Source organism: Anser cygnoides, chromosome 5 (genome assembly GCF_040182565.1).
Source record: "Anser cygnoides isolate HZ-2024a breed goose chromosome 5, Taihu_goose_T2T_genome, whole genome shotgun sequence".
NCBI lineage: Eukaryota > Metazoa > Chordata > Aves > Anseriformes > Anatidae > Anser > Anser cygnoides.
The window spans coordinates 52,036,302-52,062,913 of NC_089877.1; the positions used below are offsets into that span (position 1 = coordinate 52,036,302).

The 26,612-nt window shown below is 34.3% G+C and overlaps 1 protein-coding gene across 4 annotated transcripts in view; it reads right to left on the bottom strand.

Moving 5' to 3' along the window:
- Positions 1 to 1,393: 1,393 nt before the first annotated feature.
- The window catches only part of ATG2B (autophagy related 2B), a 49,708-nt gene continuing 24,489 nt past the window's right edge, over positions 1,394 to 26,612 (bottom strand). For 2 of the 4 annotated variants that reach the window (XM_048070392.2, XM_048070389.2), the window contains exons 19-42: positions 25,603 to 25,760; positions 25,190 to 25,362; positions 24,705 to 24,855; positions 23,763 to 23,968; positions 22,815 to 22,895; positions 21,598 to 21,704; positions 21,270 to 21,362; positions 20,291 to 20,361; positions 19,213 to 19,289; positions 18,816 to 18,986; positions 18,142 to 18,283; positions 17,080 to 17,282; positions 15,804 to 16,030; positions 15,033 to 15,141; positions 13,294 to 13,488; positions 12,566 to 12,667; positions 11,053 to 11,131; positions 10,001 to 10,205; positions 9,360 to 9,429; positions 8,312 to 8,394; positions 7,688 to 7,809; positions 7,317 to 7,471; positions 6,305 to 6,454; positions 1,394 to 5,847 (exon numbers count right to left, since the gene is read on the bottom strand). In XM_048070392.2, the coding sequence (XP_047926349.2) occupies positions 5,617 to 5,847; positions 6,305 to 6,454; positions 7,317 to 7,471; positions 7,688 to 7,809; positions 8,312 to 8,394; positions 9,360 to 9,429; positions 10,001 to 10,205; positions 11,053 to 11,131; positions 12,566 to 12,667; positions 13,294 to 13,488; positions 15,033 to 15,141; positions 15,804 to 16,030; positions 17,080 to 17,282; positions 18,142 to 18,283; positions 18,816 to 18,986; positions 19,213 to 19,289; positions 20,291 to 20,361; positions 21,270 to 21,362; positions 21,598 to 21,704; positions 22,815 to 22,895; positions 23,763 to 23,968; positions 24,705 to 24,855; positions 25,190 to 25,362; positions 25,603 to 25,760 (3,361 nt within the window). In that variant the 3' untranslated portion in view covers positions 1,394 to 5,616. The remainder of the gene's footprint in view (positions 5,848 to 6,304; positions 6,455 to 7,316; positions 7,472 to 7,687; positions 7,810 to 8,311; positions 8,395 to 9,359; positions 9,430 to 10,000; positions 10,206 to 11,052; positions 11,132 to 12,565; positions 12,668 to 13,293; positions 13,489 to 15,032; positions 15,142 to 15,803; positions 16,031 to 17,079; positions 17,283 to 18,141; positions 18,284 to 18,815; positions 18,987 to 19,212; positions 19,290 to 20,290; positions 20,362 to 21,269; positions 21,363 to 21,597; positions 21,705 to 22,814; positions 22,896 to 23,762; positions 23,969 to 24,704; positions 24,856 to 25,189; positions 25,363 to 25,602; positions 25,761 to 26,612) is intronic. The other 2 variants (XM_048070391.2, XM_048070390.2) reach the window with 2 other exon arrangements.

Here is a 26,612-nt window from a genome sequence, read left to right on the forward strand (position 1 = left end):
CAAGGACAACAGCTAACGGTGGTCCTGGTTGATGTGTCATACTGGTGGCTTCCCATAAATTCTCAGCTGGTTGAAGCGTCACAGGCTGTGGAGTCAGTCTCTTCTGCTCTTGGGACTAACTTGGAGATGGCAGGAGACCGCCTTGGTATCAGGAATAGATCTCCTTTGACATTTTCCTTGAGTTGCAATTCCAGTTGTGCCATTCTGGATGGTCTCCTTACAGCACATACAAGCAAAATGAAGCCTTGTATTCTGATAAGGTGGGTACAAGCTTTGCAGACACAAACTTAAATTACAGCAGGCTTAAATTCAGAGAAGCACAAATACTTACTAGTAGTTTTCATATAATTGCCTTCTTACAAGTGACAGCTAAGCCCCAAAAATCTTGGGAAGTACTGATTGCAAATCAGTTTGTAACTTCATCACTTTTGATCCACGAAAGAAATATTGGGTACAAATGAAAAAAAAAATCCTTTCATTTTTCATACCCTCTCAGGACGATCAATGACTAATTCCAAGATATTCCCTATTTCTCCTCTACGGTCCATGCTTCTCCTCTGCAAAGCATTTGTTAAAATAGCTTTGATCACTTGTATGATAAAAGTTTAGAAAAGCAGAGAAGATTCTTGTCCACCCTGGTTGCAAACAACACCAAAATCCCTCTCTCCTCACCACCAGGTTACCTAGAACTTTCTTAAATTAAAACAAAATTAACAGCTTTTATACCAAAATAATACAACTGGAAGTTAAATAACAAAAAGGGGGGAAGGAGCTGCACAGGGTAGAAGTCAGCTTGCTTCTTACTATCTGACCAAATAATTATTCAGGCATTAAATAGCAGGCTTGTGTTTTTATTGATTTTTTAGACTATAAAAATATGACAAAACACAGTAAGAACGCAGCACTGCCACCAGTATTTAATACTATCCAACACTCAGCCTAAGGTCTTTCAGATGCTTTTAACTAAGCACCTATGAAGCAGGCATCATACTGGGATCCTGAATGAATGATTTTGCATTTTCCACAGTGTTTGGAACCTAATAGAGCTCTAAAATCTCTTCTGAATACAGGGATAAGGAATACAAACTGAATAAGGAAGCCTGGGAAAGAATATGTGAAGCCAGAGTTAAAGAGCATTTTGTTGATATAAAATAAGGGTGGATTAAAGCTGTATTAGCTAAGCCCATTTATTTCCCAGCTTTTCTCTTTGTCCTTGCTTTCTCTATGCAATTTTGAAGATTCACGTTCTCTGGTTTGGTGTTGTGTTTTTGTTTGCTTGTTTGTTTTAAGTAGAGAACTTTGTTTCATAGGTAAAAAGCTTTGAAAGTTAACTTTTGATATTTGGGGAGAATGATTTCTGTATTATTTATATTCACAGGTAGAGAAAACCAACTCAAGGAACAAATTAAGGTATTTATTTATATATTGTTACAAAGTTGTGTGTTGTTTTTTTTTCAATTAAACATATTTAACAGGACAACCTATTTGCATTCAGGCCTTTCAGCACTTTAATAAGCTAAAATATACATATTTAGTGCCATATAAATTATGGTCTAAAAATAATTCTCAAACACCTATTGAGGAGACAAGAGCTTTAAGCAAAATAACTCAAGTTGAACATGTCAATTCCCTTCAACAGTGGTTTCTATTTAATGATGTTACATCCTTTACACTTTCAAATTATATACAAACAATACCACAAAGCTACTAGAAATGCAAAAATGTAAAAAATGTACACAAACATATACACAAACCACTGTTTCTGTCTGAGCTAACTCACTATTAAGAAATCCAGTATAAACGCATGATTTGTATTTATGTACTTAATTCGTAGAGTTTATTTTTTATTTTTTAATTGTAAACAAGATTCAGCAGGTACAGCAACTTAAAACAGTTGTCAGAAGCTTAAATCACAAGGTCTGGACACTGAAAGAACTATGTGGAGTATGGATCCAAACTGACTTCAACACCCACATCTTTTCTGAAAGTGTTTCTATTGCTGTGAGATTTAGGGTACTTGAAAGTATGTAACTGTTCTAAACAAATTTTTGGATTTCACTGCTTTACAAAAACATATGTTCCAATATTTAAAGTAAAATCAGCATCACATTTGCAGGTACATGGATCATGTTCAGTAAAAATATCTTGTTCATAGCCACTTAAGAGCTTTTTGGTTTACTAAGAAACCTTTCTTGCCAGCTCAAAAAAACTGTTAATGAGCAAAAGATGACCACAATTAACCACTTACTGAGAGAATAAAAACATGCACATCCATTAAACACATATGAACTCGCTGGTGACTGACCCAATGCTTATCAATATGCAAGTAAGCACAGGGTATATTGGATTGCTAAAAAGCTGTGGTATTTACAAACTGTCAATTGATATCTGAAAGAAAATGGAAGCTGCCTTTGCATGAAAGTGATGACTCGTTGCTTTCAGTCATTGTTTAGATACTTATGAAGCAGGGATTTTTGCCTGTTTCAAAGAACGGCTGTCTCTCATGTAGTTCTTGGGCATTCATCACCATGTTATCTGAAGTGCCAGGATGCATAAGAAAATCCATGTTGACAGTTCTGGGCCTGTTATCTGGAAAGTATCAGGCTAAGTAATAGTAGTAGCACAGTAGTAGGGTTAGTTCAACGTTACCGAATTCACTTCTTTAACATGGTCTGTGCCTGTTTACACGCACTAAAACTATGAGAAGGAGTAATATCTGTAGCAATTGATTTCAGTAGAAACTTCAAGTGTAACAATTTTTTTTTTTGGAAGATCCCATGCTAACAAAACCACAGCAACCTATAGGCTTCCATTTCCAGGAAATATGTCCAGAGTCAAACTGTATTTTGTGTATTCAATGCCTTAGAAGTCTTACTGTACTGAGCAGAACTTTTGATGTATCCCTTTTCATGGACAATATGTATCTTTTGATTTAAAGCACAATCCTCTCCCCTACACAATACATTTTGAAATGTAAAGGTTAGTTTGGGGGAGTTTTGAGGTTTTTGGTTTTGTTTTTTAATATTTCCAACACCACAAGGCAATGTTACAAATGAAAAACAATGCTGAATATATATCCAAAGATTAAGAAACTATTAAGAAACTGCTTGCAAAAATAAAAAGCTAGGGAAAAAAAAAGATTTCTCTGAATAGGCTCAATAAAATGCAAGAAGTAAATGCAAGAGTTTAAATGGTGAAAAGTAAAGTTTAATAATTTGTACAATCTGTATTGCCGACAGTGACAGACACTATAAAATGTTTTACCTTGACAGCATGCGCTCATATAAAAATATATTCTAACTGCATTGCTGTACAATCAGATGATGACAGACAGAATGGAAAATGAAATGAACACTGAAATGCCACTGCTCCTTTTCAGCAATGTCAAAAAGGAAAAAAAAATGCAGATTTATACTATTACAGTATATTCCAATTAACTGGATGAACCGAACCAGCAGAAGTGATGTAGTATGGTAACTGTAAATGAAGATGATTCATTGCTACTTACTTGCATTGACTCATCACCACTTCTTGAGAAGGCAGTCAGGTGCCAAACTGCAAACATGGAACTCATTTCTGTGCAAAATGCTCAGCTTTGAGCTCTTACTGAAGCAGTCAGCAAATAATTATTGAAGAAAAGTATGATCTGCAGCAAATATTTTTACATCAGAAAGTATTTCAAGTTGCTCAATGTGCAGGTATTTGTCCCCTCAAAAACATTCTCCTGCTTACAACAAGTCCTTTAACCAAAATACCCAGGTCTTCAAAGAAGATTCCAGTAAATGAAAGCCAACTTTGTAATACCACTTGCCACCCAATGCAAGAACTTGTTTGTAAATGGATTTTTGTTTTATTAAAAATAATAAAGCAAACTGCGGTGGTCTTTCCAGCAGAGGGGACATTTTTAAAATCATTTACCCTCCAGACAGATTCTTTGGTGTCCAGGAACAGCTGGTATAATATCAAGATGAATAAGCAATAACTATTTTCCTTTGTATGCTCCTATTTGTCCTGTGATACCCACCAGCGAAGTTTTTGCTAGCGGCAGGTTTTAAAAAAAGGAGGCTATCTCCTGATTACCAGTAGAGATTCAACTCAGACCAAAAGCATCTGATGTCCCTCTTTCAGTAGACATTTGCCCATAGCACATATGTAGGAGAAGCACAGGACTAGTACAAACTAACTTTCCAGTTGGTCACCCAAAAATTTAAAATTCAAAACGAGTAGTTTTCTGTTCAAAAAAGTCTTTTTACTTTTTATCCTCCAGTTTTTGCTAATATAAGGAATAAAGGGTTATTCTGGCACAGCTAGTGTCTAGCCTTTTAATTTTCTAGAAATGGTGCAATGTCAGTTGCTTAATAAAGCTCTAGGGAGACCCTGGTCCCCTATTAAACTGTAAATAACGTCAGTATCCACTTTGATTTTTGAAGATTTCTTTAAAATCCTCTCACCTATCCCCAGTTCAAATTAAGTGACACCAAATGCTCATTGACAAATAACTGATGACGCACAATTTAAATTAAAAATATCTTGTGAGAGCAGCAATTTTGCAATAGTGTGATTTTTAAATAAAAGCAGATTGTTACAAGTTTGAACATAATTTTAACTATGAATTTATGATTTTTTTATTATTATTTTTTTTTAAACTTTGCTTAGGATCCCTCATTCTTAGAAAGACATTTTGGCTACAATTCAGAACACAACTGCTGTTTTTCTGAAGAACAGTTATTTTTAGCATTGTTGTTAGTGTAACAGAAGACAAAAGTGTTTTCACATATAACAAGTAGTTTAAGCAAATTTAAGACACTTTTCTTTCTGTAGAATCATCAAACAATGCTCTTGTCAATAATTTGTGTAAGCTTCTAAACCACATAAAGGATAATGCACATTACATTTTATTCACACTATAAAAAAAGCACAATATACAGGCCATATCCTTTAAAGTGCAACACAACAGAACATTTCTGCAACATTCAGTTTCTTCAAAGACCCACAAAAGTAGGTATTTAATATTTAGGAACAAATCCTGTTCATAGGCGTATCAACACTGAATCTAAACTCTGAATGGTTATCAAGCTTGCTCTTTTAAGTGCCAAGCTAAAAGCAATGCTTATGACCACTAAATGGTATCATCTTATATACTTCCATATTATACAGCCTTCATGTCTCACATCCAAAATGAAAGCTTTTATCTTTCAGTCAGTGAAGAGCATCTACAGAGCCCTTTATTGAAGACAGTTCCCTGACTATGCTCAAAAACCATCTCTGAAGTATACTTCGTTTTGCCTTACAGGCTACTGCTTCAGATGTTGTATCTACCAAAAAAACATGGTAAACAGAATAGAGCAAGCATGTCTCTGAGTTGGCAGCGCATGCTTTGCTATGTTTGGCACTATCTACCAAATGTATTGGTAACACACAGCGTAAGCAAGTACCAATTTGCTTTTCACTTCATAAATATTTTTGGTTGGATGTTTTGCTATTAATAGGTGAAAACCTTGTTTGTTCCTGAGATGAGCATAACAAAACAATTGAGCTTCACCCAAGGCTGCCAATGGGAAAATCCTCTGCATTTCTAGCCTTACTACCTGGCTGCTGGGCCAGATCTTTTTACTTTCAATCTTCCCCAAGGCGCCATTTCTGAGACTCTTCTTGACGCACATCTGGCCTGATCTGGTTTCTCATTCCACCTAAAACATTTGAGGTTGCCTCTGTTGCAACAATGAAGGGTTTTACCACAGTTGGTGGAATTTGGCGGAGGACTCCTCCTACTGCTCCAGTTACTCCTCTGTTTTCATGCTCACGAGCAGCAGTCTCATAGATGGTTTGAGCTGTGTCTGTAATTCCCTTTAAGAAATTAATAGAAATTAGTTACAGTGAAAAAGACAAAGCAACCTCTCCTAATTTTAAGGGCAACTTAAAACTGCACAACATTTATCACTTTTGTATTATAATTGTAATACAGCTATACTTTGACAAATCTGATTTAATTCTTCTAATGAGACTTAAAATAACACTACTATGAGCTTACAGATGACAATATATCATTTAACTTCTGGTTGCACCCTCACAACTGAAGAACTCTGAAGACTTGTTCACGATTAACTGTATAACATCTTAATTTGTTTCTCTAAATTTTCCATGCAAGGTTTCTGTTGATTTAAGACTACCATTGAAGACAGTCTTGTTCAAAACTTAAAACCTGTTCATCAGCTGGTTAGCTTAAACTAACATCTGACATTCTATTTGCTTTGTCTTCAGATATTTCTTAAATTATGTTAAGGACGGTTACATTTGCACTCACCTCTTTTACTACACTGTATGCTTTGGCAACGCCTTCCCGTAAGTCTACTGGCTGATGAGCCAAACGATGGCGAGGGAATCGTTTTATCTTTTTTGTTTCAGTAAAGGTAGGCCCTGGTGATACCATGTCATATGCAGTTTCTGCAGCTGCCTGATAATCAGGAGCAAATGCAAGATAAACAAGAAGTCTTATTTTAGGATCAGATCCCATATTTAAACTACTTATAAGGTAACATCATTGAAATATTATTATTTTTAATGCTACAAACAATACTCAATTACATCAGGTTAAGGTTTTGCATAAGAACTTCTATATATTATAGCTGCACCAACTACAGAAGTTCCATTATGAAACACTGAATGCTGTAGATTTTGGTATTCCCCCCAACCCAGTCCTCCAACTGATGTTACTTCAAAAGCATCCTCCAACCTGTAGAAAATGCTTGAGATAAAAACTTGAAATGTTTGAACAATAATGTTTTCTTACACACACACAGAGATACTTAATTCCACTCATAAATAATATTTTTCGGTTATGCATGTTCATACTTTAGCACTTATACCATGTTTGCAAAATTAGGTGGTAAAAGTGTATTGTCACTAGGCATTTGACATTAAGGAACATAACATTGTTACCACTTTGAACCAAGACTAGGGTTACTGCCTACTATTCCCCGCTCCTACCACTCCCCCTTCAGTAACTAAGCACAGAAAACCTGACATTTTCAAAAAAATTTGAACACTTCCTATGTCTTTCATGTATTACAATGCAACACTTGCAGCCTGAGTGTTGGGCAATATTTTAACAGAATAGATGTTGCATCTGATGCTACCACTCTCACCTCACAAACTGCCATAACCTTTGCCCAATCTCTGCTTTATTTGTACAGCATTCATTTACTCCTATTTTTACGCATACTCCCAAGCTTAAATATAGCATTAAGGCTTAACATAAAGCACTTGCTAGTGACACTTCTCATTTTCTGTCTAACTCCAGAAGCAATACACTATACCTGTATAGTCTGAACCATTCTGTTTGTCAGCTCCAGCGCTGCCATTGCAGTTGAAGTACCAAAAGATGCTGCTCCTCTTTGAAAGCCTCTTACAATACGGCCATCCTTCCGGTACTGTTCAATTGGTAACCACACCAAGTCTTTCAGACCTTGAACTGAAATGAAGACAGAACAACCGCAGTTAGCAAGTTCTCTTTAAGTTCTCAGTTTGCCCGGAGAGGAAGTAAAAACAAGAGTTAACAGTGTCTTTTCTTGTTTCTTTTTGTATTTTTTTTTCTTTAGGAAAACAAACCACAACAAGAAACAGAAAAACAAAACAACAGCAAAAAAAATGCCATTGTGTGCCTGAATAGAAACAAGAATTAGCTTACCTAACTGCACTAGCGAGTGCATAGGCCCTACTCCTCCCAAAATTCCTGGCAGCTGGTTTTTCTTTATATCATTAAGCCATTCACTGATTGCATAGGAGAACAATTTATCCACACCTAATAAGCTGAAGTAAAATCATTAATATACTTTTGAAATACAAAGAATTCCTGATAAAAGAAACATTATTCATTGAAGTATGCAAATGCCATTTAAACAAAAGGGAAACTGATTTCAAGTGTCATGTGTTGTTGCACTTGGCCAAACCAAGAGTTTAATGTGTATAATCATATCCAGTTCAAGAGGAAGCAAATGTACAAATAAAGAGTTTATCACCAAAAATAGCACATGTATTAGATAACGTCCTAAAAACAGATGTTCTTCTTGAACTACACCCATTTACAAATATTTATTGATAATAGTTTTTGTGAAATTCAAAAAAAAATTATCATAAATTATATTAGGCCTACTCAAAATGAAATACTCATTATAAATGTTATTAGAAAGTGTCTCAGATTTTAGAAATGTGTCTTATTGGATAATTTGCTTTTTGATTGCTATATTCAGTTATTCACTGTAAACACGTCCAATCTGTAATACAGATGCTAGCTACAATTTGATTAACTTACCCATGTCTGTAACAAAGTCTCTTCAGCTTTAATTCGGAACAGTTTAACTGAGCAAGCCCAATAAGAATCCCAGCTAGCGTCCCCTGTAAGTGAAATGTTTTGTTATCATAAGAATTTACTCAGCATCACAATTTGTATGTGAGAGATAATTTCATCATCTTGACTCCTATTGGAGATATTTCTGTCTTAACTGATTCTCCCCCCATCACTAGTTACAATGCTATGAATTCCATGTTCGATTAACTTGCAAGTTTTTACATAACTTGCAAAAGATGGAATCTGGCTTAATCAGCTACTCTAAGGAAAATGTGTATATAATAAATGATGTAAACATAGCTCTGGCATTACTGTTTTCCAAGCGTTATAAAGCTGCTATTTCATGTTACAATTTCTTTGGCGGTAATGCCAGTTCGAGAAGTTGTTGCTTCTATTTGTCTATGTTTTCTTACTGACTGGCCAGGACAGACTACAAATCTGGTTCTGCAAACAGGTTTGTTTTTTTGTTTTTTGTCTTGAAGTTTGCTCTGTAAAACCAATACGATAACACACAAAACCAACCTGATTAACTAATAATTATTTTTAAAAGAACTATGAGCAATTTTTTTTTTTAAATCTGTACGAGGTTCCAACGTGCCAGTGAAGCCCATATGTTACTAGACCACAAGGGATGGAAATCAGGAGAAAAAAAGGTAACATTATTCTGGCATTACTGAGATAGAAAATGAAATGCTCAATTCTAGCATCAGACAGTGGTATCATCCTTTGACGGACACCACAGCTGTGCAGAAAGACTTCCAGCCTGTCACTAAGCTGATAAATATGACTTTCAGGTTTCATTCTGCATTAATCACACCCAGAAGATCTATCCCTCAATTTTCAGATTACAGATGGAACAAGATTAAGTTTTATTGAAACTATAAGACAAAAGTGCTCTACAATTCGCAAAACCACATTAATAATGAGTAGAAAGCATAAAATAGAGTCCAACTCTTAGGAAAAGAGAGCAAAACAAACATTTTGTTTTACAGCATCAACGCTATATACAAACCTGATCCATTGATACATGTTTACCATGGTAATCAAGCCGTATCGGAACTTCTGATGTAAAACGAAATTCTCTAAGATATACAAAGGAAATTTTACAGTAAGAAACATAAATCAGAAATAAGATTATCCTTTCAAAAAGTAGCCCATGGTTTCCCACCATGGAATAGAGCGTCGCATCCTTTTCTTTAAACCACAAATCCTCTAGATACCATGCTAGTGCTTAAGCATAATCGGACTTAAGAATATAGTTTAAGAATACCTTAAAGTGCTTAAGAATAATCGGACAAAATACAATTGCAAATTTAGCTTTTCTTGGTTTATTAAAATCTAATCAAAAGTAGTATTTACAGGAAAGTTAGCAATCCTGCTCTTTTTAATATCTTTGTATAACATATTGGTGCTGTACATGGCACAGCTTTAATTAATTGTATTTTCTTGTGCACAGTATTGTACAAAAGTAAGTAATAAATTCATTAGTTACCTTCCCATGATAGAAACAAATACATTTGATCTCTATTATCAGTGAATAAAAAACAACAACTGCACTTTGTCCATAAGGTGTGATTAGTTTATCATCACCCTTTCTTAAATCAATCAGCAGAACAGTTGTGTGTCTCTGGAAATTTTGTAACAAAAATTTACCTGAAAAATACTGGCTGATCACTGTATGACGTCGCTTCTTGTGAGAAATGATGATCATCTCCATTAACCACATCCATAGGATCAACGGTACCATTTTCAGTTGTTTGCTTGTGTGATGAGAAAGAAATGACTGGACTTGGGTCCTTAAGGCTGCTGACATGCCTGGGCAAACTACATGTAACTTCAGCACCAGGAGACTTTTTAACTGTGATAATAAGAGATTGTACAGATTAAACAGACTGATTTTTCCACAGTGATTACAAAAAGTCTGTACTTATGCCTTATTTATGCCTTAACCTTAGTTAAGTGCAAATACTAATTTGTAGTAATTAGCAGCCAGACAATATTTAAATTCTTAAATATCATTAGAAATCATTACAAGAAGCTTAAGTTGAGATTTATGTATCGGCAAAAATAATTCATCCAATTTTAATAGCAACATTGCACAACACTTCATTACCTATGCATTTCAGTATGATCTCTCAACAGAAATAGGGAAAGGATAGCTGCTAATAAATTCACAAATATAGTTAATAGAGGAAATGTGCATTTCAATATATACTGTTTTTGAAGTGTCGCTTCAAAATACCGATTGAAGTATCGCTTTACATACGTACATTGCATTGCCTATTTATAAACTTGAGCTCTGTTTCTTCTCAATGGGTTATACAACTTCAAGCTATTAGACAGATATATTCCTTTATGCAAGAGGTACAAAATAATGCATTTGTTTTATCTAACGGGAACTCATAATTATATATACATTCCCCAATTTTTCAGAAGTTCTTATTTAATATGCTCCAATTTCAGTGAAACATGTTATACAGTGGAGCTCCCAGACATTCAGAAACTTTGTTGGTGCTTATGAAAACCAAAAATACCCCAAGCATCTTTTTTTAAAAAAAATAATTAAAAAATTAACTACTAATACTGGGTTTTGGTCACTATCATAACTTCTTCTATACATGAGATTCACATGTACATTTATAGATATGCTTACATACTAAAAGAGAAAGAAGAAACATTTTCATGTGAGATATTTTAAAGTGTACCTTCAGGATCTGGAGTAACTAAGAGTTCTACTTCTGTAGACAGGCTAGTGAAAAAGTCTTTCAAGAAAAACAAGGCATCCTAGTGTCAAAAATAAAATACAATCAGGTTAAAAAAAATAATAAAGGGGAAAGAAAAATACCAATTTCTCTAAAAAATATAACCTGCAATTTCAGGTCTTCTATCTCTATAGAGATATGAAACAAAACACATTTCCTTATTTTGATCCTTAAGCAGAAGCCAATTTGAAATCTAGGACATAAACTGCAAAGGCCCTCTTGGTCCTTGCCCCCTGCTACATATAATATGATTGCATAATATATCTAACTGTTTTAAAATTCCAAGGTTGTTTTCATCATCTCTACACGCATTTTGAGGCCTGTACCAGAATTCAAGTGTTTTAAAGGCTATAAACATTCCTCTGATTTCCAGTAAAAGGGTATTCAAGCCTAGTTATATTCATTTATACTAATACCATCAATTTCAGACAAATAATTTCATATCAGATCTCACTATTACTTCCTTAAAAGGCATTAATAACTCTGTGGTTGCTAAATGTCTTGTTAATATCTTCATATTATAACATCTAATTTTCTTTTTTGAAAGATGCATCACATTGGTGCCTTATTCATCCTATGATTAATGACATATGGACATTCTTTTCTTTCCTTTTTTTGTTTCTAACTGATCAGCAGACAGCTTAAGAAATAACAAGAATTTCTGACATAATTGCGCGCAGCCTTGTGCTTCTGGGAAAGCTGTGGTTTATTTTTCAGAAGTTGTAAAGGTGAATTTGATTATGGTACAAAACGGAAGTTACAAAGAAGGTACGTACTTCCTCACTAGATGGCAGTATTTCCGTACTATTTTTCTGTATAAAATTATTACAAACAATATAGAGTAGAATTCTTCTATGATTAGAAGGAAAATCTGGTCTCTAACATGCACTGAAGGCTCACTAAAGAATGTAAAACAATTTCTCCTGTTTCTGTTCTTCATGCCACTGCAGTTGATAAGGAGAGCAAACACTTCACAGTAGAGAAGCAAGTCCTCAAGTGTCGACTGCCCTTGACTAAAATGGTGTGAACAGCTTCTAGGTTAATCATTAATTTTTCTTCAGTTAAAAACAACTAAACTACCTCATTCGCAAACTACGCAAAATTGTCCACATTTAAGCATATGCTTTTAAGAAGTCGACATTTCAAGACATGTAGAGACCATCAGAAATCTCAGAAGATGAACTGTTAGTCTCAAGAAAAAAGCCAGTTATATAGATATTTTTAGTTTCTAAATGCAAAGTCTATAATAGCTAGAGAACAAGGCAAGTTCCAACACAGACATAAACAGAGAAGCAGAGATCTAAAGTTATCTGTGATCATAAATGAAAATGTACCAAACTGAGAATTAATCCCATAAAAACAGGTGTGATGGCCGCAAGTATTTGGAGGAAAGAACACCATCAAATATATATTTATAAATATATATATATATATATATTTCATTATCACAACCAACCTGGTCAATGTTGAGGCGAAGTGGCATTAGTGAAACGCGTAAACAACATTCCTGTGGGGATCTGCCAGACTCTGGACGGACATGCAATGCTTTAACTGTTAACTGAGGAACAGCAACAAGATAAGTAAGTAGTAACATTCACAATTGTTAAATTTCAGAACACTAGCTAGGACAAATATTTACTGCAAGAACTCTGTACTAATCATTTCAGAACACTAGCTAGGACAAATATTTACTGCAAAAGTTCTGTACTGATCTGATTTCACTTGCCAATTCTAAAGCTAGTATAGCATAAGTAGCTTGTTTTAATTTCATTTTTAAACCAACAATAAGAAAACTCTAAAAAATTAAATTCATAAATTACAGAAGCAGTAAGACTATAAAATTTTAAGAATACACACACAAGCGATGTTTGTTCAAAACCAAAATTTGAAAGCTGTTGAAGTTTTGAAAGCTGTTGAAGTAGTCCTGCACATATACCTTCTAAAAATGACAGAACTTCAAGAAAATTAATATCTCACATACTAATATTCAAGTTGACTTTTTCATTAGTTTTCATATTCAAAAGAGGCAAGAAAATAACTACCAAAATAAGTTATATTACTTCATTGTTCCACGATCTCATGCTTCATGCCCCTTCTTCTGCAATATTAAGAACTGTATACAACTTCCACAATGATAGTCCAACCACTATAATTACAGTGAATTAAAATTTTCCATAAACATACCATATTTGAATGCGCTTTTCTGGGCATCTCCTTACTACAGTAGAGGTAAAGAAATTTATTCATCTGTGACGTAGCTAAGCGGTCTCTAATCTCCAGGTCTTGAACAATAAAAACTTGACGTGACACTGGCTGTTCCAACAGACTAGAGTCACCTTCTGCACCACCTGGAGGGTATACCTCATGCTGGAATTTCACCTTTTAATATATGAAGAAAAACAACATAATCAGCTCCAGTGATAAAAAAAGTTTTAACAACAGAATAGTACTTGGAAAACAAACAAACAGACAAAAAAAAAAACAACCACACGAACTTTAAAGCTCAGTCCACTGTTTTAAATTTGCAGTAATAACAGGACTTCTGAAAACTATTCAGATTTTTCAATACCCTAGCATTAGAAATCTTTCAATTCCTATTTGTGCACGTACTCATATTTTAGCATGTCGATTCAAACCACAACAAAGAGTCAATGGTGTTAAATGAAGTACGAGTTTTGCTTTTCATTTTAGCATGGACTCTGCTTTTTCCCCTCAATCCTGTACCTGCGTCTCCTTTCTTACAAATCATGCCTTGTCTTAACTCCCATAGCATACTTGTCTGCAAGTTGTCTGGGGTAGGCCAGAACAGTGGCTTTTACTGGCCAGATACCAAGATTTTAACACTGCACCCTGTACTCCAGATAAATGTGATAACATTGTAAGTGTCGACAAGAATAGTTGATCATAAATACTGTTAAGAAACTTCCCAATTTTGACAGTATTTTCTTCTCCTTGGGTTCTTGTTTAAATATAGTTATTATTATACAGCCTTGCACAACGTTAAGTATGAAAAAACTTTATGCCTCAGTACTAACACCAAATACCTACTCATTAAATACCTGCAAATTCAGAAACATTATACTTCCACATATTAAATTTTCCACATGGAATATTAAACTCTTCCTGTTTACCTCTTTTTTATTGCAATGCCATGCTTTGCCAAAAAGAATAAAATAAGATTTGCCAAAAATATTTGATACTAATCATATCAAAGTGCTAATGTCATCACACGAATTTTAAACTCCAGAAGTACACACAGATTATAAAAGGCATTCAGTTTTACGTAGTACCTTTTCGTATTTATGAAAGTGTTTGAGAAAACTTTATTTTAAAATAATGTTCTGTTATTGATCCCTTTAACATAAGATTTGGTTAACTCCTTGCCAATATTCTTCATAGCACCTGAATCATGCACCTAGTTTCTACCAGTTTCTAAACAGGCTTCAAAACAATAGCAGCATAATTATTCCTGAAGGGTGGAAAATAATGTTATATCATATCGTTGCTGTGTTTCCCATAAGTGGATGTTGTTTAATAACCAGCTGTCCAATGGTAAACCGAATGTCTCAACAGATCTATATCCCAATTATTTTGCTAAACGTTGAATTTCATAATAGGTCTATTAATTCAGAGTAGAACTGAAGACAGAAAAATAGACTAGCTGCTGTACAGCGTGGTGAAAACAAACTTTAAGAGTATTATAATAGCTTTTCCTCCATCTTTAGAAACAGGTTCGGTCAGCAACCAAGCAATACTCTGCTAGAACAACAAATATGTTTTTTGTTAAACACATCTACCCCTTTCTATGTGATTCATTAGATGTAAATAGAATTGAGTACGCTTTCCTCCACTGGCATCTAATGGAAAGCTGATATTAGACCAATATAACATGTAAACATATTCACACACAGACAGTCGTTCACCTTGCTCAATTGTATTTCCATTAGGAAATCTGGGTTTCTTCCTCTTCCCCCACATGCTGTACTCCTTCCATGCCTTGTTGGTGTATGAGAAGGAGAACTATGGGGACTTCTGTGGAAATTAAAGAAAAAGAAAGTACACTTTCCTAGTCTAAATTTAAAGCCATCTCACTCTAAGTCCAACTCTAAGAATGTGCATGTTTCACTGTCTATTACTCACTAAGATTTTATGGGTTACAAGACAAAAAGAGACTGGAAGTTGTGTTACTGTTTACCAAAACAAAATCCCTTCTTTTTATTGCTCAAGTAATGCATACTTAAAGTGCAAGGTGTATGCTTCCTACCAAATTCACCTTAATAAAACATTTCCTTAATTTTGGCCATGACAATATTAATTCCTCTTTAACTTATGTGACATAAGTAAAATCAGACTCCAGCCATCACAGTCTATTAAACTCACTCCTTAAACACCAAACTGCTTAGGAAAATTTAACTTTTCAAATAATTCTTAAAAGCACACCCATCCCTCCACCCTCAAAAAAGAAAAACAAAAAAGGAGGACAACAAAACAAAAAACAACAAAAAAACAGCTTGCTCAGGTTAAGACATGGAAAAAATACACCAAACTAAACTGAATAACAACAGTCCTTATGTGGAGGAAGCAAAGGAGCAAGTGAGGAAAACTTGAGGTTAATCTCATTATACAATCTCAAATTAAAGGGAAATAAAGTATTTTAAAATGTCCTAATGTACAAAACTATGTCAAACACTTACATGAAACTTTTAGCTGGAGATGTTGGTGGTGCAGTCCCAAAATCCCTTCCACCATAAAGATGCCAAATAAGAGAGATTTCCTTCACAACATAGCGTACCAGAGGAACAGGAAAATGAAGGGGAGCTTTGCTTGTATCTGTTTTTTTTATAGGTTGGCTGAAATGATTTTCCCTTATAATAATTGCATCGTCAACCATTTTTTTAATTACTGGTTCTTCTTCTTTGTCCTAAAAAAGTACATAATATTGAGAAGGTGAAGTTCACGGTCTTTATTGACATGTCTAATTCTTTCCTTTAAAGAGAAAAAAAAGTCTACTCTGTACTGTTTTCTGAAGCTTACACAACACAGGCTTGGTTTAGGAATGATTCTTACAGAGTAACATAGATACACATAAGAATAAAGTAGAAGCTGAGAAGAAGTTTAAAATAATAACTCCTCATCCAAACTAAAAATCAAAACAAAACATTTTGAGGTGAAACAAACAAGTAAACATATATATATATGTATATATATATATATATACACACACCACATGCGCATGGAAGACCTCAGACTACTGCGCTAGCTCAAACACAATGTGTCAAATACATCTTCTATTCAGGAATCCAAAACTACTTCTATTAAACAGAATACAACCAGAGGTGATATGAAGAACAGGAACACAAGCTGCTTTCAAAGAGTTTGAGTAGTTTCCTAAATCTTTTAATGCAGTGGTCACATAGTAGTGTGAAGTGATACACAAGCTTTTCTCTGAGGTTTGTAAGAACCTTATGCCCGTTAAAGCACTGAAAGCTTAGAGTACGACAAAAATGAATAAAATGTTAAAGACTTGCAAAGATATTAATTTGATGAGTATTGTAATTTTTTACAACCTTTTTTTAAACTATGCTGTTATTGTAAAGCCAAAATAGCAATAATAAATCATAAATAAAATGTAGAAAAACTACCAATATACTTCGACATAATATTCAGATCACAGAACGATTACATATCATTGATATTGAAAAATTATATATATATTTGAAAATAGCTTCATTTATTCCCAACAGTGCATTAAGTCCTTGCACACAAAGATTTCTGTGATACTGTGTCCACTAATATATAAAATACTCACTTCTCAATGAGAAAGCCACCAACAAAAATCAACCAAAAAGCCCCCCCAAAAAGCACTATGAAGACTAATTTCTCCAGGTCTTACATAAGCTTTCCTCTGACCCCGTTTACTTAAAAAAATAAAAATAAAAAAATCCTTAAGTAATTCTTAAAACTTCTTACAGCAACAGCGACTTTGGGGGCGAAAAGAATGCAGAAGTCATCACTTTCTGCAGGAACATCTCCCACAGCTTCATTTATCAGGTGATGAGTGAATGAAGCATAAGTGGGGCTTGAATCTTGTGAGGCATTTCCACTTTCATCTGGGAACAGGAAGAGATCTGAGCAAGACGGCTCCTGAGTTTGAGACCTGTCATCCAAAACACCTGGGAGGTGAAGAAAAGTAGAAAAAACATGTTTCAATGGAAAAAACTTTATAAAATATGAAAATATGAACAAAGTAACTTAACACTTAAAACTTGTTCCATCATGAAGAGAAATTGCTTATATCTTGAATCAATTCCTATTATAAATACAATTTTCAAAAATTAACCTACTGTACAATCGAAACAATTACAATTTAATCATATCTAGTTACTAGTAGAGATGTACCAACAAAATAAAGAAAAACCACAGGTCTTACTATCAATAACTTTCAGTATCACACTGATTGCTCACATTTCACCATCAAAATAAGGACACTGTGGAAATAAATATTATCACTATTTGCAATACAAAATCCTTAGTCAATTTAAACCTGGATTTAGAGCTGCCCAGAACATAGAAGTTATAACGTTTCAATTAAATCAATGATCTTGTTCTATCTGTTAATTAAAAGACTGCCTCATAGCTTCAAATTCTTTCTGTGTCTTGGAACTGTACCATCCTCCTGAACTACCTTTGTATACAAAATGGAGGTCTTTGATTCCTCCATATCACAGTATGCCATATGAACTTACACCTGTGCTAACATACTTTTTAGAAAATTTGAGGTCTTTCATAGAGTCCCACAAAGCCAGATTCCTTCCTTGCTGTCTTCACTATCTCACTAATGTGTAAATGTCCAGAATATTAAATTACTTTTGCATTACTGTTACTAACAGTGAGAATCTAGTACTCAATAGATGACTTCAGACATTAAAGGCACACTCCCATTATTGCTGCAGCATCTCAATACACACAAAATTTTCAATCCCACTTTCCACTCAAAAGTTGGTCTTTATGTGTACTCCAGAGGATTCTTACCATTAGACTCTGGCTTCATGGCAGATACAGTCTGATGAGTCTCAATTTCCTCCATAGCATCACTCATCAAATCCCGTAAAATCTGTTGCTCTGATTCAGCAAGGGCTGGTCCATGTGAAGAGGGCTGGCTAAAACTTTCTACCTATAGGAGATGAACTATACAGTCGTACCTTAAAAAGTAACTGCAACATCACACTAAACAAGATTTTGCTATGTGTCTTGAAATATGGCTGTTAAACTAAGATAACCGACGATAAATTCATCAGGTAAGCTGCAACTATCAGCTAGACAATTCATAAAATAGATTAGAAAATTATGATTCAGGATATTTCACAGAATCATGGAATCATTTAGGTTGAAAAATGCTAGTGCAACTTTTAGGTCATCAGAGCACTTGGACAGCTCTTATGTATCCTGGAATTTGTTTTGGAGGGATATGAATAAAGTACAATAGGTAAATAGCACATAATATTTAAACTATCAGGTAGTGACCAAAGCAGGGGAAAAAAAAAAAGGTAGTATTTTACTCTCAAACATTTTTTTTTGAGTTAGATAAAATCAGTTACTTTCTTGTTAACTTCAGAATTTCTCATATTTTTTGGAAATAGGACATGGGTATCAAAACTAAAACACATTACCAGGAAGTGTTGAGTTAAGTCAGTGTTATTTTATACCTTCATTTTCGGCTTGCTAACTCCGCATTTGATCTCTGTCTTAGTTGGAGGATGTAGATCACCATAACTTGCAATGTATTGTATAAGATTCATCAGTGCAGCACATGAATCGGAGCAGGTGCGAATATGGATTACATCACTGGAACAATGCAGCTCAAAACGCGGTTTAGTCTAGATAAGAAACATGTAAGAATATTCTTAAAACCACTCTAAGGTTGCATAAAAATAGCTTCTATACACAGATGTTTTTAAATTAGTTAAACTAGTCAAAATGGTCTTAAAAAAATAGCACATGTAAGCTGAAAAAAATAGATTTTAAGTATAATAAAGTAATTTTCAAATCACATATCTGTCCTGCGGATTTTACTTTTTATTTTAGTTGTGATTAAATACTTACTCTTTCCTCCTCAGAATCAGATTTTACTGTTGTAATAGTTAGTTCCAGCAATCCCATATCCATAACACGAACATAATCTGAAAGACAATGCGTTTAAAAAAGAAAGTACTATACTTAAACATTTCCTTATTATATATTTTTGGTTATTAAACAATTAGAAATAGTATAAGCATAAAAAAGGATCTTTTTGCCAAAATCTTTTATATTTCTGGATTTCCTTCAATTATGAAAAGTCAGAGTTCAAGTAGCAGCTATGCAAAATGAGAATTCAAGCATTTTCAGTACAATACATCACCCCCACAGCAACCATCTGTGTGCAATGTAATCTATAAGATATTTATCCTCATCCCACCCATGAGAGTTAGAGAAAGAGGCACACAAAAGCTGGGTGACTAAGCATCTCAGAAGTTATTTAGCCGAAGTGGGAGAGAGAGCACATTTTAATACTGCAGTAATCCTTCAGTACCACAAATAACTTATTTCCCCTCTTTCATGTTTAAACACAGTAAGCACACCTTTATTCCGTCCTTCATTAGGGACCTCTGACCTAAACTAAATACACCCATTTGTGCACACAGGGCTTCATTATTTTTCCAATTTATTTTTAAATATTGCTCTAAGTTCCTCAGTCCTAATGGCTGTTATTGTATGAATGAGAGTAAAATAGTCGGTATCTTTCTGAAAAGACTACTTAGAATTCCACGCGATAAAGAACCCTTCAAGTACAGCTATTGAGAATGTATAACTCATTTTATGAGCTTGTTTTTCTTATTTCTTTCTGTGGTAAGTTCAGATTTTTACAAAATATGCTTTTTTCAAATACCTAATATGTAGCTGTAACAAGAACAAGAGGACTTTCAAGTTTCTGTTCTCTGACATGCTTCTGCAACTACAAATCCAAACAAGAACACTCATTTTCATCAACACCACATTACTCATTCATATTCAACTTGCTGCTCCTTATCTTCTCAGATCTTCTTCAGTAACTCACATATGCTGAATATTCCTGTAATTTTATTTCTTTAGGTCCTATCAGAAATTCAGCAATCGATTACAGTTAAATTAAAAAGGTCCTTACCTCTATGGAGGTTCACCATAATAGTGTTGCATTTGTCAGACAGATGCAAAGCAGCTTCATCTAAAATTATTCTAAGAGAAAAAAACAACAACAAAAAAAATAGAGATGAATTAAACAAGATAAAGAAATGTTGTGCAACTCACCAGAAACAATATGAAGTTAGTACACAAAAATGTTTTAAAATACAAATATATCTCAGATATCATAAATCCAAAAACTCTTCAACATTTCATCATTTCCAAATCCATCAGGTAACTGTGTAATATGGATCTAATGACTGCAACGTTCATTCACCATCACTAATAAGATTTTATTGGCTTTTTAGTTTATAAACTTGGCCCTTTCTAGAATAAAAAATAATGTGTTTTGGCATGCTGAATTATTAAACAAACACTTCTAGTTTTTTTGTTCTTTTTTTTTTTTTAAATATAAAGTAACAAGAGACATTTGTTTGAAGGGTCATTTATAAGGTTGTATCAATAAAAATAAACAACTTGACAGATAGTTCACATAAGAGAACACATCAGAACATAGATGTGCTTACAGGAACTTAAATGCACATTCTGATGTGGATATACACAGAATATATATTTAACTTTGAATAAAGTTGTCTTAAAAATATTAAGAGGTAGACAATAATCCCTAAATACTTTGTTAAGTAATTACTTGTCTACATATAGCAAATCTTTAAGAAATCTTAAAGTGCTCCTAATTAAGAAAATACAATTTCATTCCAGGACACCTTTCAACTGGCTCTATTAAAAATTGCAGAATTGCTAGTTGTTAATAGAAGTAATCCAACTAAATAATGTATTTAACCTAATAAACAGAATAATTACACCTAAGCAGAGTATATTTCAATGGTATATTTCACCAGTGCAACCATTTACACAATATGAATGCTTCATAGATCAAATAGTAAACAGGCATTACAAGTTTCACAGAAGCTTCCACGTTTCACAAGCACTTAAACTCATACCTGAGAGTAGAAGAGGATTTATCTACTGCAACACTACTGGAAATGCTGAAAGTTTCAACAGTAAGTAGTGATCTGACCGGCAAAAATAAAGGCCTAACAACAAATAGAAAAAAATATATATATTAATACTCCATACACACTTAAAAGTAACTAAATCTTCCGATTTTCAGACAAATATTTATCCTACTTTAGACTGCTTACGCTATTAAGCATTTTTTCCAAACAAGCCTAAATAAATGTTCTTAACAACATGCAAACTAGAACATCCCTGAAGAATAAATATGTAGCTGCAGTGCCACCAAGTGACATACACTGGCATTTTATTTACCTGTAATCAAGAGCACAACTCCACAGATGTACATGAAAAGTTGTAACTGTAGCTGGAGGATTATATCCCAAAACAGGCTCATCAGAAATATTCAAAAAATATAAAATCTAAAAATCACAAACATATTATTATAATATTTCAATATCTGCTAATTTAACAAACAATAATACATTAGAAAAGAGAAAATCTGTAACTGGTATGATAATAAAATGCTTGATTAGTGCAAGGAAGAGGGAGTGAAAGAAGCTCAGATATTTTAAGGTGCTTACCAAGTATACGAATACAGAAAAGCGCTGAATGTATATAAGGCAAAAAATACAACATCCAAAATTGCAGACTTAAATGTATGAAAAGACCACTCCACAGACACCTAACTGGCTACTTGTCTTCTAATCATTTTCCCTACCTACTCCTTTGGCCAATTTCACTGCCCTCACAGCAGTAACTGAGCTCAATAAATAAGCAATATTCACTCAATAAATAAGCAACACCATGTAAAGCAGGCTACAAAAACACGTAAAAGCACTATGTAGAGATAAAAGTAGTAACACATCTGTGTGCAAAGCTATGAGTGCAGCTCCATGCAGCTATATAAATAAAAATGAACATAAAAGATATGCCCACCATATTGAAGAATAAGCATTATAAGCTTAAATGACAAGGTTTACCATCTGTAAATCAGTATGGCGTCCATGTAAATACATGCAACTAGACTGCTACTCTACTGATGGCACATCTTTGCTTACGCGTATTTACACACAGCTTCTCATTCTAGGCTCTCTAGCCTTAACTGCTATGCTATATATCTGTATCTGATCAATACAGGCCCTCTGATTCAGAAATTTGCATTACTAGCATTTACGTAATCAGCTGCTTACTGCTTCCCCAAATTCTTTTCCATCACTGTTATTCAAACAATGCAAAACAGGAAACAGAGAGAAGGAATGATGCAAAAGGAATGAGCAAGAGGGAAAATATGCAAAAATGCTTCCAGGGCTAGGAGTAGTGGGATTTTTGTTGCGTTGTGAGGTTTTTGTTTGGTTTTCATTACTTAAATTGAGTAAGTTGGTAAAATAATAAGACAAAACCTAACGCAAAAAAAATCCATTGAGGTTTAGTTTGATATTTAAAGCAATTATGTTAAAAAAGTAAGGCATTATGTTAAAGTAATGAAACTGAAATTGAAGACGCAGTTGAGAAAACTATAGCAATCTGACCTGTTCATGCCAGCTTAAGCCAGAAGGCAACACTCTGTGCTGAAGGGTGGCTCCTCTTAGTCCAACAGCAACTAGAAATTCCTGTACAAGAAAGCTGCACAAGTCAATTTACATGAAATACATGCAACTATTTGCGATCTAGATTGTGAAACAGCCATCCTTCTACTCCTGGAATTGAACACAAATTGTCTAGACAGAATCGTCTAGATTGGCCAGAATTAAAAATTCAATTCCCATAATAGAAACCCTATTTAATACAATCTAATACTTGTTGCAACAGGATAGTTTGGAAACTACTATCACTTTTCTGGTGGTGGTGGCTGGAAGGCTATCAGTTCATTTATTCTGGGATTCCCCAGGAATTACCAGGAGCACAAACCCAACACAGTCCCTTATTATGCTGTTTAACCCTGAGTCAACTGAGCCACAGTGACATTGTGCTGGTCTGCAGATTCCTTCTTCTCTAGATAACTCTAACAGCTTGTTTGTCATCATCATGCCAGCTAACAGGTCATCTTCTAGCCATGCTAATGAATGCTAGCGTTGAAGCCAAATGTACCATTCATTTACCAGAGTGTTATTCCAAACAGGTAAGCAAAAGGCTGCCTATTAGATGACACTGCTAGTAAGCTGAACAGAAAAGCTTTTAAATATTTGTTTTTGCTTTGTTTTTCACTGGATTAAAACTCAACAAGAAAAAGGTCAACTGGACAATAAATATATTCTGTAAATATAGTGTGAAATGCAAAGTGAAGCATTGGAAGAATTATTAAATTGTGCTGATGTGTAAACTTTACAATCTACCCAAAAGACCAATTTTAACAGAGAATTAAAGTGGCTCAGAATTCATGGTTTCTTCATTTATAACCTTTGTAATCTGAAACCTAAATGCTCCCGTGTACACTGAGATAACTCAATTTCTAGAAGAAAAAATTTGAAAAAACAAACCTTTGTATTGCTCTCTATTTTATCTGATTGGATTTTGACTGCAACGGTCAACATATTTGGACAGTCCACTCCCACACCATCTGAAGTAGTCCTACTCCTACTAAGACCATCTTCTTCCGAAAAACAAATAGTAGGTTCTAACCAATGGGGACGTATCGTGCTGGGCAGTCGTACTTCGGATGAAGGGACGACCCCATCCACCATACCTGCAGAGAGATTTTGTCACAAGTCACCTTGTGGTTCAAAGCTGTTACTGATGAATAGTTAAGGAACATTCTTCTTATTCTTAATACCTTTAAAATCCTTTTCATTACCACCAAATAAAGTTAGTCATGCACACTTACAACTGCAAATTGTGGAACTGAGGTTGCACATGATGTAATATTTAAAACCATGGTTCTAGCTAACATTTAAAAACATGGTTCTCCTGTGGGTTACATGGAGTGAGGGGTATGTCTCTGGGAAAAACATAAGAAGTTTATTTACATGCGGGTTATCAGACACAAACTACATAGCTTAAAATTATTCGCTTGTTGACTGCAATTAGCTACCCAAGAAGACAGAGCAACCTGAATTGCACTGGTAACCTGTGCTTTTTTAAAATCGAATTACTACCACCATGTAGGAGGTGTTCACTTTCAAACTAAAGAACAGACTGTTTAGCTAATACTTACAAGAGGACCACAAAATCTTTAAAGATCAGAAGTTGCCATGGAAAGCTTGAACTAAACTAATAACTAGACAAATACAGTTATCATGCAGTTGTATTACTGTAGCACTCTAGGAGCATTACCAACGAATTATAGCCAAATGACATACTATTTGACGAAAAAAAACGGAGGGGCGGGGGGGGGCTGTAGGGCAACAGCATTTCTCCTATAGAAATGCAAGTCTATCTCATTTCAAATTTAGCCCCCACAGCCACCTTAATCCCACCCCTACCTTGATGATATAAATTGAGGCTGCCAGAATGGAGGCAAACGTAGTGTCTGTCTTCAAAGCCTTCGTATTTAGTCACACTAAAAAGTGAACCGCTGTTGAATTCAAACCAGAATTCGCCATATTTTCCTTCCAGTATATTTCCATCATCCTGCTGAAGGAAGAACAGAAATGGTAAATTATTGCTTGCTGCAGTTGTATAGTCCAAATTATCTTTACACTTGCTACTAACACGTATCTTTCAGCTTGCATTTAGTTACTCTGTATAGCTAAGTAAAAAAAAAAAAGCACATAAATAAATAAATCATTAAAATGTTATGTCACATTACAGTACAGTAGCATGAAGATTACAGAACTGTTATACACATTTGTTCCTTCCAGAAAACAGGATATAAAAGTATGAAGGGGTCCCATGGCCAAAACAACAGAACAACTTTTTACATACTATGTTTGATTTTACATGTTGTTTTCCAGACACAGTGCCTTACCTTTACATCTGTGAATATTGACACTAATCCATGTGTCACATTTAGCAGAACAGACAGAAAGCTTTGTGAGTTCTTATTCTGAGAGTCAAGCTTTTTCCTTCTGCGCGAACGATAGTTTGGATCAACAGCAGAATAGTATTGTAGTGTTTCCTCCTCTGATCCACTCTCATCATCTAACAGATAAAATGACAAATAACTTTCTAGCTAGTACACATTATGCCAATAACTCATTTTCGCAACAGTAATGTAATTCAACTTCACACTTATTCTACTTAATAAGTAATTTTTTTCTTTCTCGATTTAAGTACTTTCTTACAAATTTGCACATTCTTTCCAGTATCATCTTAATCACTTCAGCCAATTATGCTTTTTTTTTATCACTGTAGCTCTAGATGATTTATGAAATGTATTACCATAATGAACTGCAGATTTAAACTGACTAAAGCTGTCTTTACTGAAAGTGTTGATGAGCTGGCTGGCCACAGATAATCCAACACCATAAGAAAGGTTTTCAAATGTTTCTACAGGAGATGGAGCTGTTGGTTCCCACAGCAGTAAATCATTGCTGATCCTAGAAAGAAATACATTATTATTTATTATATAAAACACATTACTGTATTTGCACTTAGTATAAGGTAAAACAAGAAGTATCTCCTTCACAGATTTCATATAACAACCTTCATAAACAAGGAAGAGGAAAAAGTTCAAGAGAACAAAAAGGAGTAACATATTGAAGAATAAAAACAATAGATACGGAAATGCTTTCCCTCCATAATTATAGCATACACATATCAAAATCTAGCATTTGACAGTGACACCAAAGCCTCTATTAATAAAGTGCATATTGGATAAATAGGTTGGGAGGTAGGGAGGGGCAAATACCATTTTGACCACATCAATTTTTAAGCAAAGTTACAAGAAACATTAGTTATTTTGATTTTAAGCAACTCTGTATCTAAAGATCTGTGACATTCAGTACAGAAGTACACTAACAGAACCTGTACACTCAATAACCTGAACATTCAATGAAGGTTTCAGCTTTTCCACCCTGGAAGTGAAATAATGGCTATTCGAGACTAAAACAGATCAGTATGTCTCTTCACGTAGCTAACATGTAGCATAATGCTTACATGCTTATTTTTTTAATTGATTACATCTAGTTGTATTGCTTTGTTTTTCTGCAGATTAGGAACAACTAACAGAAACACAGACTGGGATTCACTATTTCAGAAAGATTAGAGCAAAACTGGACACTGAACAAAGATCTACAAAGATTTTTCACCAAAATCAAAGGACTTATTTATGTTCACAAAATCTGCCAAATACTTTTTCAGCAGCTGACTGCTATGGCACCGATCAGACACATCATAGTGTCCCTAATATTAACTTGGAAAAGTATTTACAGAGCACTTTATATTCTTAG